This window comes from Kogia breviceps, chromosome 9 (genome assembly GCF_026419965.1).
Source record: "Kogia breviceps isolate mKogBre1 chromosome 9, mKogBre1 haplotype 1, whole genome shotgun sequence".
Lineage (NCBI taxonomy): Eukaryota > Metazoa > Chordata > Mammalia > Artiodactyla > Physeteridae > Kogia > Kogia breviceps.
In genome coordinates, this window is record NC_081318.1 from 29,530,053 (window position 1) to 29,545,843 (window position 15,791).

At 38.0% G+C, this 15,791-nt stretch overlaps 1 protein-coding gene across 11 annotated transcripts in view; it reads right to left on the minus strand.

The window, feature by feature from the left end:
* Window positions 1-15,791, minus strand: part of CPED1 (cadherin like and PC-esterase domain containing 1) — a 306,695-nt gene that overhangs the window by 154,888 nt on the left and 136,016 nt on the right. For 7 of the 11 annotated variants that reach the window (XM_067042285.1, XM_067042281.1, XM_059075059.2 and 4 more), the window contains 4 exons: window positions 12,791-12,861; window positions 10,811-10,861; window positions 5,684-5,870; window positions 4,513-4,681 (listed from right to left, as the gene is read on the minus strand). In XM_067042285.1, the coding sequence (XP_066898386.1) occupies window positions 4,513-4,681; window positions 5,684-5,870; window positions 10,811-10,861; window positions 12,791-12,861 (478 nt within the window). The remainder of the gene's footprint in view (window positions 1-4,512; window positions 4,682-5,683; window positions 5,871-10,810; window positions 10,862-12,790; window positions 12,862-15,791) is intronic. The other 4 variants (XM_067042278.1, XM_067042283.1, XM_067042284.1 and 1 more) reach the window with 2 other exon arrangements.

A 15,791-nucleotide genomic window follows, 5' to 3' on the forward strand; every position in this document is an offset into this window, starting at 1 on the left:
TGGTCTGAAGTGGGTCTCTTGTAGACAGCATGTATACGGGTCTTGTTTTTGTACCCGTTCAGCCAGTCTGTGTTTTTTGGTTGGAGCATTTAATCCATTTACATGTAAGGTAATTATCGATATGTATGTTCCTATTACCATTTACTTAATTGTTTCAGGTTTGTTATTGTTGGTCTTTTCCTTCTCTTGTGTTTCCTGCCTCGAAAAGTTCCTTTAACCTTTGTTGTAAAGCTGGTTTGGTGGTGCTGGATTCTCTTAGCTTTTGCTTGTCTGTAAAGGTTTTAATTTCTCTGTGGAATCTGAATGAGATCCTTGCTGGGTAGAACTGTCTTGGTTGTAGCTTTTTCCCTTTCATCAGTTTAAATATGTCCTGCCACTCCCTTCTGGCTTGCAGAGTTTCTGCTGAAGATCAGCTGTTAACCTTATGGAGATTCCCTTGTGTGTTATTTGTTGTTTTTCCCTTGCTGCTTTTAATATTTTTTCTTTGTACTTATTTTTTGATAGTCTGATTAATATGTGTCTTGGCGTGTTTCTCCTTGAATTTATCTGGTATGGGACTCTCTGTGCTTCCTGGACTTGATTAACTATTTCCTTTCCCATATTAGGGAAGTTTTCAACTATAATCTCTTGAAATATTTTCTCAGTCCCTTTCTTTTTCTCTTCTTCTTCTGGGACCCCTATAATTTGAATGTTGGTCCGTTTAATGTTGTCCCAGAGGTCTCTGAGACTGTCCTCAGTTCTTTTCATTCTTTTTTCTTTATTCTGCTCTGCAGTAGTTATTTCCACTATTTTATCTTCCAGGTCACTTATCCGTTCTTCTGTCTCAGTTATTCTGCTATTGATTCCTTCTAGATAATTCCTAATTTCATTTATTGTATTGTTCATCATTGTTTGCTTGCTCTTTAGTTCTTCCAAGTCCTTGTTAAATGTTTCTTGTATTTTCTCCATTCTATTTCCAAGATTTTGGATCATCTTTACTATCATTACTCTAAATTCTGTTTCACATAGACTGCCTATTTCCTCTTCATTTGTTTGGTCTGGTGGAATTTTACCTTGCTCCTTCATCTGCTGTGTGTTTCTCTGTCTTCTCATTTGGCTTAACTTGCTGTGTTTGGGGTCTCCTTTTCAAAGTCTGCAAGTTCATAGTTCCCGTTGTTTTTGGTGTCTGCCCCCAGTGGCTAAGGTTGGTTCAGTGGGTTGTGTAGGCTTCCTGGTGTAGGGGACTGGTGCCTGTGTTCTGGTGAATGAGGCTGGGTCTTGTCTTTCTGGTGGGCAGGACCATGTCCAGTCGTGTTTTGGGGTGGCTGTGATCTTAGTATGATTTTAGGCAACCTCTCTGCTAATGGATGGAGTTGTGTTCCTGTCTTGCTAGTTGTGTGGCATATGGTGTCTAGCACTGTAACTTGCTAGTCGTTGAGTGGAGCTGGGTCTTTGCGTTGAGATGGAGATCTCTGGGAGAGCTTTCACCATGTGATATTACGTCTAGCTGGGAGGTCTCTGGTGGACCAATGTCCTGAACTTGGCTCTCCCACCTCAGAGGCACAAGCCTGACACCTGGTTGGAGCACCAAGACCCTGTCAACCACATGGTTCAGAAGAAAATGGAGAAAAAAAAGAAAGAAAGAAAGAAAGAAAGAAAGAAAGAAAGAAAGAAAGAAAGAAAGAAAGAAAGAAAGAAAGAAAGAAAGAAAGAAAGAAAGAAAGAAAGAAAGAAAGAAAGAAAGAAAGGAGGAAGGAAGGAAGGAAGGATGGAAGAAAGAATGAAAGAAATAAAAAATAAAATAAAGTTATTAAAATAAAAAATAATTAGTAAAAATTTTAAAAATTTAAAAGTAATAAAAAAAGAGAAAGAAAGAAGAGAGCAACCAAACCAAAAACAAATCCACCAATGATAATAAGTGCTAAAAACTGTATTTCAAAAAAAGAAACAAAAAAATAAGGACAGACAGACCCTAGGTCAAATGGTAAAAGCAAAGCTCTACAGACAAAATCACACAAAGAAGCATACACATTCACAGTTACAAAAAGAGAAAAAGGAAAAAAATATATCTATATCTATATATATATATATAAAGAAAAAATGGAAGAGAGCAACCAAATCAATAAAAAATCTACCAGTGATAATAAACTCTAAATACTAAACTAAGATAAACATAAAACCAGAAACCAGTCAGTCGCATACAGCAAACCCCAAGTCTAGAGCTGCTCCCAAAGTCCACTGCCTCAATTTTGGGATGATTTGTCGTCTATTCAGGTATTCCACATATGCAGGTACATCAAGTTGATTGTGGAGATTTAATCTGCTGCTCCTGAACCTGCTGGGAGAGATTTCCCTTTCTCTTCTTTGTTTGCACAACTCCTGGGGTTCAGCTTTGGATTTGGACCCGCCTCTGTGTGTAGGTCACCTGAGGGCGTCTGTTCTTTGCTCAGACAGGACAGGGTTAAAGGAGCAGCTGATTCGGGGGCTCTGGCTCACTCAGGCTGGGGGGAGGGAGGGGTACGGAGTGTGGGGCAAGCCTGCGGCAGCAGAGGCCAGCATGACGTTGCACCAGTCTGACGCGCGCCGTGTGTTCTCCCGGGGAGGTTGTCCCTGGTTTACGGGACACTGGCAGTGGCAGGCTGCACAGGATCCCGGGAGGGGTGGTGTGGATAGTGACCTGTGCTTGCACAGAGGCTTCTTGGTGGCGGCAGCAGCAGTCTCTGGGGTCCACGGTGATAGCCGCGCCTCGCGCCTGTCTCTGGAGCTTGTTTCGGCGGTGCTCTGAATCCCCTCTCCTCGTGCACCAGAAACAATTGTCTCTTGCCTCTTAGGCAGGTCCAGACTTTTTCCCAGACTCCCTCCTGGCTAGCTGTGGTGCACTAGCCCCCTTCAGGCTGTGTTCACGCCGTAACCTCAGTTCTCTCCCTGGGATCTGACGTCCGAAGCCCGAGTCTCAGTTCCCAGCCCCTGCCCACTGCAGCGGGTGAGGAGACAAGCCTCCCGGGGTGGTGAGTGCTGGTCGGCACCGATCCTCCATGCAGGAATCTCTCTGCTTTCCCCTCCGCACCCCTGTTGCTGCGCTCTCCTCGGTGGCCCTGAATCTTCCCCTCTCCACCACCCACAGTCTCCACCCACCCGTGAAGGGGCTTCTAAGTGTGTGGAAAACTTTCCTCCTTCACAGCTCCCTCCCACTGGTGCAGGTCCCATCCCTATTTTTTTGTCTCTGTTTTTTCTTTTTTCTTTGGCTCTACCCAGGTACGTGGGGAGTTTCTTGCCTTTGGGGAGGTCTGAGGTCTTCTGCCAGCTTTCAGTAGGTGTTCTGTAGGAGTTGTTTCACATGAAGATGTATTTCTGATGTATTTGTGGGGAGGAGGGTGATCTCCACATCTTCCTCCTCCACCATCTTGAAGGTCACCCCCTCCTATCTTTTTTTTAAGTACACCTACTAATATCTTTAAGAATAATGGTTCTGTCCTGCTTTAGACCAATCTATACACCACTGTGAAATTCCCTTTGAGTTGGTGGTAGTTCACAAATTATGGGTATATATTTTCTTGAAAAAAAAAAAAATCTCAGCAATGAGTACCCTTACAAAATAGTGTTAAATTCTTGAGAAGAGTTGAGATTGTGGTGGTGGTGGGTAGAGGGGAGAGAAAACTCTATATGGCCACTACATTTAAGAAAACATGGTATCCATCCTACTCATTGAGGCCCAGTCAGCCATATCTCTCTTTTATTAACCATCTGTGGTTCATACTCCCACTAGCATATCAATCACTGAGATACGACATAGGTGCAATTATTGTAAGTGGATTAGTAGATATGGTAAGAGTATCAGTTACTACTTCCCTGGAATCACTTGTAGCCAGGGTGTATGATGTAGGCAAATATAGAAGGTTATACACAGACTCCTAAAAAGTGAAAGCACAGAAGAAATAACCACCAAATAAGACAAAGTCTCTGGGTAATGTTCACCCTCCTCCAAAATCAACAGGGCTACAGAATGGTATGTGTTGCTCACTGGAGCAACTACAAACTTTAGAAATGATTAAGGTACAAGAAGTGAAGGCGAAATGTATCTAACCAAGGAAATTTAATTTCGTTCATCTGGTATCCCTTTTGTAAAATGGTTTCATAAAGTTTCCTCTTATTCTTTAAAACAAATTCCACTGAATCTAGTTTAAAATTTCAAAGTAGTTCCAGGGACAAATCCAAGAAACACAGCACAATTTAAACAGGAAATGTAAAACCAATTTCATAACTAAGTGCGAGTACTCAGACATTTTTTTCAATATTAACCACAATAAATCCACTGAACACTATAAGTGCAGGGAATAGCCACCACACTTAAAAGAAAATCACTCACAAAAAGGTATCTTAGATATCTGGCTGGTACTCTTTTTTGAAATGAGACCAAAATTATTTGGATTTGAAAGTATCCACTTTTTTCTAATAATTTTCATTTGGCCTTTTTCACCTGGGTTAAAGGATCACTCCCAATTCAAACCATGTGCAAATGTAAAATTCACTTACCTGCACAAAACCACATGCTGTGAAGTCCTCAAACAAAGGCAGACTTGGACGGTCTTCTCTATAGATGGTGAGTTTGTATGTGATCAGGATCTCACCTTGGATTGGAGATTCATCCACCACAAGCATCGAGATTTTGTTCATCCCTAAGCCCAGAGGGTAGTTGGCAAAGCTGGAGAGAGAATGAGAAAGAGAAACAACACAAATTGATTCATACATCAATATTTATTAAATGTATACAATTTTCATTAAAAACAGATAAGATCTGCACCATTTCATAAGAAACCTAAAATGTGAAAAAACTATTTTAACTTATGTTTCATTGTGCTTTGGTATACCAAGAGTTATCTTGCAGAGCAAGTCATGTCCCCTATCAATTACAGGGAAGGGAACTAATATTATTAACCACCTGTCAGGGTCATACATTATCCCATTTAATACTCACAACTCCATACAAAACTATGATAGTTCCCGTTTTAAATATAGTAGAGTATGGTAGAGTCAGGGTTGGGACCCAGGTTGGCCTGACTTGAATCCTCTTTTCTTTCTATTACACTTTCTGAGCTCCCAGGAATGCTGGGTGCATTTCTTTCCCTACAACATAGGAAAATGAGTATATTTCTTGCCATGGACATGGCATGTCATAAAATTCTATCTTCTGTTCAAATTATAAACCAAAGAGTTGATGACTCTCAAGAGAGTCAATAGAAGAAAATCCCATGAGACTAAGAAAGTTAGTGTAACTATGTCCACAAATTGTCACCAACATGTATATTAAGTAATCAACACCTGAATCTTCAGAAACTTGAGGAGTTGGGTTGGGGTAGAGGAGGCTACTGTTCAGAAGGATAAACTCTTAACTACCTAAAAACATGAAGATAACAATAAACTCAATTTTCCCTGAATGAGTCCTCTTTAATACTTTTCATATCACAAGATCCTCTCTTGTTACAACATTGTTACAAAGATTAAACAAAGATTGTTAATAGATCAGTAGAGCACTCATGTGTTCTTTTTAACCCCATGGCATCTGTAAAGCCAAGGGATTTCACACCCTGGCAATCCCTCCAACAGATCTTGTGCCTCAGGTTTTCTGAACCATCTTCAAAGGTTGCTTCCAAGGTGTGCTTCCCACTATGATGTCTCCCCTCAGCCCCTGTCAGCTCCTTCATACCTTGGTCCTGCCCGTTCCTGCAGGTACACCTTGCACTGACACTTAGAAGTCTCTGCTCCAATTGTCAGCGTTACCACATCAAATGGGACTTCAGAGTAATAATCTTTGATCTTTGAGTTAAATTCAGGATTTAGTTCCAAATGCGGATGTGTGAAGATCTGCTTGATATGACATTGTGCATCTTTATCTGTTCAAAAAAACAAAACAATGACAGAAACACCTGTGGCATGGATAAATGTTTAAAAATCATATATGATTAAGGTTTTTAAAATTCTTTTGAATAACTTTAGTGGTCACTGCAGATTTTCCATTTGGTCCTCTGGTCATAGTCGATTTGTGGCTTCAGCTGGGTTTTCTATTTGCCAAATTTTGTAGATCTTGCCTCATATAACAGTTGTTGACTTTAGTTGATATTTTTTGCTCAGCCTTTAAAAGTTTAAAGGCACAGAAGGTCAGAAAATGTCTCTCCAGTGGATTGATAACATTTCATAACATTTACTGCATATATCAAGCAACTGTGTAAATGCGGGGGAGATGACTCTGGGGTGGTGACAGGAGGATACCAGCAGGGAATAAGGAAAATTTCTTGATGGGAAGTGTCATTAAACTGCCATTGGATTGATATGTAGCTTACAGGCAGGAGGGTGAAGCAAAGAACGTGAAATCCAATATCATGCCAAACACTCAGACACAAAAACATGAGACACCCTCCATGCTCTGGCCACCTTAACCTAAGAAAGTACCCTAAAGTATAAGAAGGAAAGGCTATCCTCTGCTCAACCCTGTTACAGAACCTAGCATATTAGTTCATATAATTGATTCTAAGCCATTTTTAAAAAAGTGTTGGGCTTCCCTGGTGGCGCAGTGATTGAGAGTCCGCCTGCCGATGCAGGGGACGCGGGTTCGTGCCCCGGTCCGGGAGGATCCCGCGTGCCGCGGAGCGGCTGGGCCCGTGAGCCGTGGCCGCTGGGCCTGCGCGTCCGGAGCCTGTGCTCCGCAACGGGAGAGGCCGCGGCAGTGAGAGGCCCGCGTACCGGAAAAAAAAAAAAAAAAAGTGTTTCTATTTGATAAATCAATTTTTTGCAAAAGTATCTTAGTAAGAAAAAACTAAAAACATATTTCTAGGCACATACACCAGCCACTGCTAAACTATACTGTGTTCATATTTGAAATAAACAAATTACTCAAAAGCAACTGTTTTTCAAAGAAATATTAACAAGTATTTTGTGCCAGAAATACTTTTCAATAGTCAACAAAATTCCAGTAAAGATAAACATAGGAAATTCTATAAAAACCAGTAAAATGAAAATGTCTTCTGTTGCCTTTAAATAAGATGTTCAATGATGTTTAACGTAGTGACAAAAAGATAACACCAAATTTGCCGCAGGAAGCTATACACCTGCACTTAAAGAAAAGTCGATTATCCTGTTAACTGCTGTCTCTTCCTCTATTGTTATAGAGCTATCACAGCAGTTTTTCTAAAATCAAATCTGATGATTTGGCTTCAGTTCTTTAACAGTTTCTCATCACCGCCAGAACTAGGCCAAGCTCCCAATAAAGCTTACAAGGCATCTCATAACCACTTCCTTGGTTCTCCTTACCATCTCCCAATACATCCGGGACTTTGTGATTCAACAATACCAAAAGTTTTATATTTCTTTGCCAGACATGGAGACAGATGCATCACCAAATCCATGGCAATGAATACCACCAACTTTATAGGTGTTTCATTCTAGTTCTGAGAACTAGGTGTCAGCTTAAATTCCCATCGTGCCCTAAAATAATGAAAGTAAATAAATGTGTGTATTTCTGACCCACCATCTAGGATAGTTTTCTCAGCTGGTCAAAGAAAAAACTACTCTGGTACAAATTAGGAACAATAATAATACAATAGATATATTGTAATTTCATTGCAGGGAAAAGTCAATACAAATTAGTCAGTTGGGTTGAGTAACTCAGTGAATTGGGTAAATACCTGCTTGATTGATTTTACTTGTTATGAAAGATTCTATCTGGGTGACAGATGTAGGTGGACTTCATCTATAATTTCAATAATCCTACCAGCTCCTAAAATTTTTTATAATAAAAGAGAAAAAATGAAAGAATAAGGGTGAGACTGTATTATTAGATTTAATCTTGAAAAGGACCATAGCTTTTCATTTGAATTCAACCACTTATTAATAACACATTCAGGGCTTCCCTGGTGGCGCAGTGGCTGAGAGTCCGCCTGCCGATGCAGGGGACACGGGTTCGTGCCCCGGTCCGGGAAGATCCCACATGCCGCAGAGTGGCTGGGCCCGTGAGCCATGGCTGCTGAGCCTGCGCGTCCGGAGCCTGTGCTCCGCAAAGGGAGAGGCCACAACAGTGAGGGGCCCGCGTACCACCAAAATAATAATAATAATAATAATAATAACACATTCATTTTTTTGTCAAAGATTTTTTTTTTCTGGCATAGTCTATATTCAAGGCACTGAGATAAGCACAACAAAAACAGGTTATTTTTGATCATGAGATCTGATTCAAGTGGAGACTGTGAACCCAATCTAACACTTTAAACCAGCTGGAGTTCAGGGATGTGGAATGCTTTCAAAAGCACCATTTCTTAGACAGAAAGGGAATATAAATACGTGCGCTACACTTTTATGCTCAGAACCAGTTAGATGAATAACAAAGTGGAAGATTTTTTTCAAAATAGTAATCATAGGAAATGTATTGATACTATATATATATATATATATATATATATATATAGTATATATATATATACTGTATATATATATATATATATATATATTTAGCGTTACGCGGGCGTCTCCCTGTTGTGGCCTCTCCCATTGCGGAGCACAGGCTCAGCGGCCATGGCTCATGGGCCCAGCCTCTCCGCGGCTTGTGGGATCTTCCCGGACCGGGGCACGAACCCGCGTCCCCTGCATCAGGCAGGTGGACTCTCAACCACTGCGCCACCAGGGGAACACCTAACTTTATATATTTTTATAAAATAGTCACTGAGAGATAATTTCCTTGCAGTTTATACTTTCACTTAATGGTGAACATTTTCAATGGGGCCTGCCCATAACAACACTGAAACTCAGCCCTAAATGAAAGAAAATGAGTAATCATTCTCTTAAGCAAGATTTTAGCAAGTGCTTGCTTTTGGTTTCATCAGAAACTCTTCATCTCTGGCTTATGTACTGCATCCCAGAGCCCTGCTTGAAAGCTGATTTTGTCCTGACATCATCTTCATCTGAATCATCAGTGGTGCTGCCTACAAACACCTGGTGTTTCCTTGGCATCCTTCCCAATCCAGTCCCAACTTGTCTCTGGCCAGCTTACCTTAGCTCTGCAGAGAACCCAATGTGAGGTAAGGTGGTAGCAGGCTGCTTAACGTATTTGGCAAGTATATATGGGAAAGCTGTTTGGAGTCTTGGTTGCTTTTAATGGATTTCTTTTAACCCCAGAATTTTGTTGCCCTCTTGAGGGATAATCATAATTCATATTAAACACAAAAACAGCCTAGACACTGAAAGATAATCCCACTTGTTCTAAGGCATCAAGTTATTTTTTTAAAATCTTATACCATAAAAATAGGAAGATTAATTTTGAAGACCCAGGTAGGACTAGTTTTTAATCAACGTAAAAATATGAATAAAGTTGAAGAGCTTATTTAATGTGTTTGTATCCTCTACCCTATGCTACCTGAAAACTAAAAAAAAAAAAAAAAATGAGATTAATTTGTACAATCGTTCCTGTTATAAATGAGAAAACAAAAGACCAAAGAGGTGTAGTGGCTTTCCTGATCTAACCCAGAGCCTGGCACACTAGACCCTCAACAAATGTTCATTCTAATCTTGCTCCTAGTTTTCTCAAAACTAGTCCTTTTCTCATTACACACTGGGTACCAGTCTCCCAAGAGAACTGAGTAGCATGTATTTTTCTAGAAGTGGGAGATTGGATGATAAATGCAGAGAGGGAATGGTGTAAGTATATCTGTTACTTTTTCCTGATTAGCAGTACTTTATTCAAAATGCTATATTTTTTAATTGGATGTATTTGTTGATTCTATTAAATCAAATTATTGTATCACCTCTCAGCCTATCGTGATTTTAATGATAGTGTTAAAACACAGTGAATGAATTAAATTGCATTTTAGAAGAGACAAATTAGATTTATTAAATTAGAAGACTTTTATTTATCATAAATTAGATCTTAGTCCATAAATTTTATTGTGTTCACCTTTAATGTTCTATCAGAATAGATTTTTTTGTGAAAGGCTAAATTTTCTGTGTATGTTTCAGCACCAGCTATATATATATATACACATATATATGTTAAAAAGGTATACACTGCCAAAAAACAAACCTGATAAATAGAATTCTTATTTTCCCATCATATTATTATAGGATATTAAGATAATACATGAGCCTTGGACAAAGAATCTGAAGACCAAGTTTCATGATCCAGCTCATGCATTTAATAGCACTGTGATCTTGGAAAATCAGTAAGATTCCCTAGAATGATATATTTGCAAGACCACTGGAATAATACTGACCAGAGCGAAGAAAATTATTTAAAATTTTAAAACTCTATATAATACTTAAAATGTATTATTATTATATATGTATTTATATTATTGATTATACCTTGGTAAAAAAATTTATGAATTTTAAGAAAAGAAATTGAAATTTGGCTTAAAAACTCTCAATTGTTATAAAGAAAACTCAAATCAAGTACTATCCATTATATCAACAATCTGGGAGAAAAGGATTACTGTTGGGTGGTGAGAGTCCTAAAAATCAATATATAGAGGAGATGCAAAGCTCTTCCATTTGAGAGTCCCCAAGGCAAAGCATTAGCACAATCAGGGCCCCTCAAAATAAGTTTGGAAGTCACTGTCTTTAAACAAGAACAAGTTACTGTTTTTAAATACAAAAACATAATATTTCATTTTCAAAAATGAAAAATTAAAAATCTTTTTATACAAAAGTAGCAAATATGAACTCATTCAGAAATCTCATAACTTCTGAAAATTTACATAAAATACACTATCAGCCTAAAGATGCCCCAATATGATGATTTATTCAACCTAACTGTTGATTATGATTCTGAAGCACTTTCATTGGAACTCACCATTAATGCAATGTATTTCTTTGGTTTCATTAATAATTTGTGGAACTGCAGCTAAAAAAAGAAATGTAAATTAAAAAATGAAACTATTAATCAAAATAAAAAGAATACATATTCAGTTTATCTGAAACTCAGGATAATTTAATACAACACATATTTTATTATTTAAGTTTTATTACATCAGAAAGCACTTCTAAATTAAACTGAAAGCTACAGTAAAACAAAAGAAGCTATTTGGTTCAAATTGTAGAAAAATGATTATTTCAAATAAGAAAATATTAAGGGAGAAAAATGAATGGTCTAAATGCCGTCTATTGCTTGAAGTTGATCTATCAGAATTCCTCTAGTTCTATGATCTTATGGCTATAATTTCTCAAATCATTAGAATTACATAAATTCCATCCAGTTGGTTCCACTGATATTTACTTTGTTTCTAAATTCAACCATTTATCTAAAAAACTCCTTAATAAATACCAATGGGACAAATGAGTGAATAAAAACAGAGTGCTTAGGGCTTCCCTGGTGGCGCAGTGGTTGAGAGTCCGCCTGCCGATGCAGGGGACACGGGTTCGTGCCCTGGTCCGGGAGGATCCCACATGCCGCGGAGCGACTAGGCCCGTGAGCCATGGCCGCTGAGCCTGTGCGTCCGGAGCCTGTGCTCCGCGGCGGGAGAGGCCACAGCAGTGAGAGGCCCGCATACCGCAAAAAAAAAAAAAAAAAAAAAAAAAAAAAAAAAAAAAAAAAAAAACAGAGTGCTTAAAGAAATCATTTAAAGAAGGAAAGAATGGTGGGAGAGAGAAGGACAATCAGAACAGCAGTTTAACATCAGCTCTTCCCTGATCTTATTGATTCATTTTATTATCAAACTTTAGCATGCCTCAGAATCATCTGAAGGGCTTGTTAAAATAAAGAATACTGGGCCTTATATCCAGAGATTCTGATTCAGTAGATCTGAATTTTCCAAGCTTCCCAGATGATGCTGATGTTCTTGGTTTAGGGTCTACACACCCAGAACCACTACATTGGATTAAACCTTGATTTGTAGTAGGAAAACATCGATTTTTTTTAAAAAATGTAGACACATGTACTTCTTTTCATTTTTTCTTCTGAAAATTAGAAACATTTTCTTTTCATGTGACATAAAGCTCAGATGTTCTTTAGAAGGAAAAAAACTGAAAATTGGGATAAACTTAAGGGAGAAAATCAAAATCGCCATTAATTTTCCTTAAGGTCCATATTGCTTGTAGCCATTGTTTCATTTAATAATATATTTTAAACATCTTTAATGTATAACTATCTTCCCATGATATTAGAATGGCTTTATAGTAATTTATTGGATGACTATAGCTGAATCCAATCCACTATTATTGCAATAATGGTAGTTGCTATTTTTTTCATTTATTAGTAATTTATGTAAGTAAATTTTTGTGTACATTCTTAATTATTTCCTTAAAATGAATATCTGGAAGTTAAATTTCTGGTATGTAAGAATAACTTTTTTTTTTTTTTTGCGGTACGCGGGCCCCTCACTGTTGTGGCCTCTCCCATTGCGGAGCACAGGCTCCGGACGCGCAGGCTCAGCGGCCATGGCTCACGGGCCCAGCCGCTCCGCAGCATGTGGGATCTTCCCGGACCAGGGCACAAACCCACGTCCCCTGCATCGACAGGCGGACCCTCAACCACTGCACCACCAGGGAAGCCCCAAGAATAACTTTTAAAGCTTTTCTTACATGTTGTTAAATGGCCCCTTAAGAAAGATTGTTCTAATTTATACACCCACCAGCAACCTGAGAATACTCATTTTCCTACACTCTTCCCAACTCTATTATCTTTAAGAGGAAAAATCTTTCCAAATTTGAGGGAAAACAGCATTTTCCAGTTTAATTTTCATTTCTGATTGCTAATAAGGGTAAACATTTTTTATGTTTTTGGCCACACAATACTTATTTTTCATGTAGAAAGAAGTGGGACTACATCCTTTACCTTTTTTATTTTCAATTGCATTAAATGGTACTTGTGGTTTTTTCATGTTCTCATCCTCTGCGAAAGAATTCCTGTGAATGCAATATCAAACAACTCTGGATCAATGCACTGAACAAAATTCATGGAAATTACATCTAACACACTATCTTTTTTCCTGTGTGTGAGCACAGTTATTTTGATGAACACAAAGAAAAACTTTCTGGATTTCATTCCTCAAAACTGGCAATCTTGTCTCAAGTGAGGTGGATGGAAATCTCATCATCTCTAATCAGCAGAAGCACATTTGAAGAAAACCAGGGCAAAAAGTCACTCTTTGGTCCAAAAGGGAACAATCTCTGATAGCCTAGGTCCAACAGAAGTGATTCAGAAACACACATTCCTATTGGAATCTGTTTGGCTAAAGTTACAAAGTCTTGAAGCAAGAAGCCTTGGAAACTCTGAGACACAGACTGAGAAGAACATCCATATAATCTAAGAAATTGAAGTGTACCATGTAGAAAGTGACCTATCCTGCCAAGGATTCTATCCTTAAACTCTGATGAACAGGAATGAATTTTAAGGGTTAGTTATATCTTGGTGTGTTTGCCTCATTTTTCTGTTGTATAACTAAATGCTCAGCCAGATTGGCCTTTAAATCCTCAAATTTGGGACCAAAGTAATCTTAAGTTGCAGACAGAGAAATTGCTGGTCCTGATGATAGAGAATACTGGACAGGATGTGACTTCACTTAACTGTGCTGGGTTGTGAGGCTCCCTTTCTACTCCAGAGAAACAGAGATAACAATACTGGCCTTACTTCATAGGGATGCTATGAAGATTCAATCAGATGCTCTGTGTTAAATTATATTTATTATTCCAGATATTGTACTGTACTAGTAGAGATGAATAAGGCATTTTCAATTCCCTTAAAATATAAACATCAGACAGGAAATTAAGAAGCATCAAGGGAAAAAAACTATAGTTAATGTTGGGAGGTGTGATAATTTTATTGCAGTTTTATTTTTAAAGTCTTTTTTTCCCTTTAGTATATGCAATGATGTAATCAGGGGTGAAAAATTATGAAGTCTAGGACTTTAAAATACTTTCCTCCTCCGAGGAATGAAGAAATAGATAAAGCAAGCATGGGGTGAGATACGTTTACTTGAAGTTTGAGTGCCAGGCCAAGGTTAAAAAAAAAAAAAAATCTCTGATTTCATATGAAATAAACACTCTAAGCAAAGCTCATAAAAGATACAACCCTGAAATGCATGTAAACTGAATTTTAGAAAATGTTACTATCTTAATGGAATGGGATGCTTTGTATGTTAACTCATCCTGCAAGTGATTTCTTGTGTAATTTTGTGAATAACTTATTTGTTTTGAAAATGTGTCTTTTCATGGAAAGCATGTGATTAGAGAAAATTACACTTGCTACTTTATTTCCAGTAAAGTGAAAATTAGCAGAGTGTACACACACATTGATTTTAGTGTTTTCATTCTGTTAAGATTTCCACTAATTCTGTTGGGACCTCTGGATTCTGAGCCTCAGGGCACAGACATAAGTGTCACTTTTTCTAAATGTTGCTTTTCTGACTTTATTTCTCCTCACCTTGTTGCTATAAGCAGATGATCTTTATTTAAAAGGGTGGAGGAAGGCATTAAGCCCCACAGGTAGTACAAGTACGTAAAATTGGCTTTTTTTGGTATGAAAAACTGGAGATGACCATTGTGAAGATAAGGGCAATTATGAATGACTACACCTGATCTTCCTGTCAGCATGAGGTCCTGGTTTAAAGCACTGGACCATGGGCAAGAGGCCAGGGCCCTAGTCTCAACTCAAGTAGCTGTGTGGCTTGGGCAAATAACCCATCTTCTCAGTACCTCAGTTTCCTCATCTGGAAAATGTGTATCATATGCATCCTCCTTGTAATACAGCATGAATGATAATTAAATATATATACACTCACTGGTAAACTTGAAGATAATTAGAATTGAGTGTTCTTTCTTAAAGTGTTCTAGAAACAATTTATGTAACTGCTTCTTGATAAAGACTTCAAGTTTACTTATCTTAGTGTTAACTTAGATAAAGCTTTCATACTTATCTTGATTTTCCTATAAATGAAAGAAAAATATATACCCCATTTGTTGACGCTAAAGTGACTTTTAGATGGTATAGGAACAGGAAACCGAAAGTATATTAATATTTACTACCTATCTGCTCTGCAGCACACCACACACTATGCAATACATGATAGAGTTTATCTTATGCAATCTTGAAACAATACTTGGTAAGTGGTATAATCCATATTTTACAGGTATGGAAACTGAGACTCAGAGGAAAATCTTACCTGCTGTAATTAATAAACTCTAGAGTTGGGATTTTTGAATCCAAGTCTGTCTGATTCAAAAAGATCCTGACTTTTTCTAACTATATTTAACGCTGACCTTTAGTAAATTTCATCGTTGGAAGGAATCAGTTAAGGTTAGAATTAGGCTTACATTCAATATTCTGAATTTAAGTCAATTGCTTAACCTTATAACAAATGTGGACCTTCAGACAAATTTCGGGAATAAACTTTCCAAAGCTTGCATATCTCAAGGGAACTTACCCAAAGTTAAAAACCATACTTAAATAGACTCCTTGGTAAATCAAGTCTGCTCTTCCCTCATCGACAATGGTGAAAGAGACAGTCTTGGATTGAGTGAGTGCAAAGAACAAACAAAGGGACAGTAGGCTGTATTATTTAAAACTTAATTTTCAAACAAACAAACAAAACCTTCTATCAATCCTATTATTTTGGAGTATTGAGGGAATATGGCCAACTGTATAAAGATGTGGCAATTAAAGTGAGTTCTGGTCCTGGGAGATGTCCTATGAATTCTTTGAATATATGGTTACTTGTATTTTTGAACTATTAAAAAAAAGTTTCTTATAGGACTGTTTTCACTGTCTCCTGAGGCAGAAGGAAATGAAGGACAAGTCAGTAGAATTGAGGCCGTTCGTGAGGGTAACTTCAGAGACA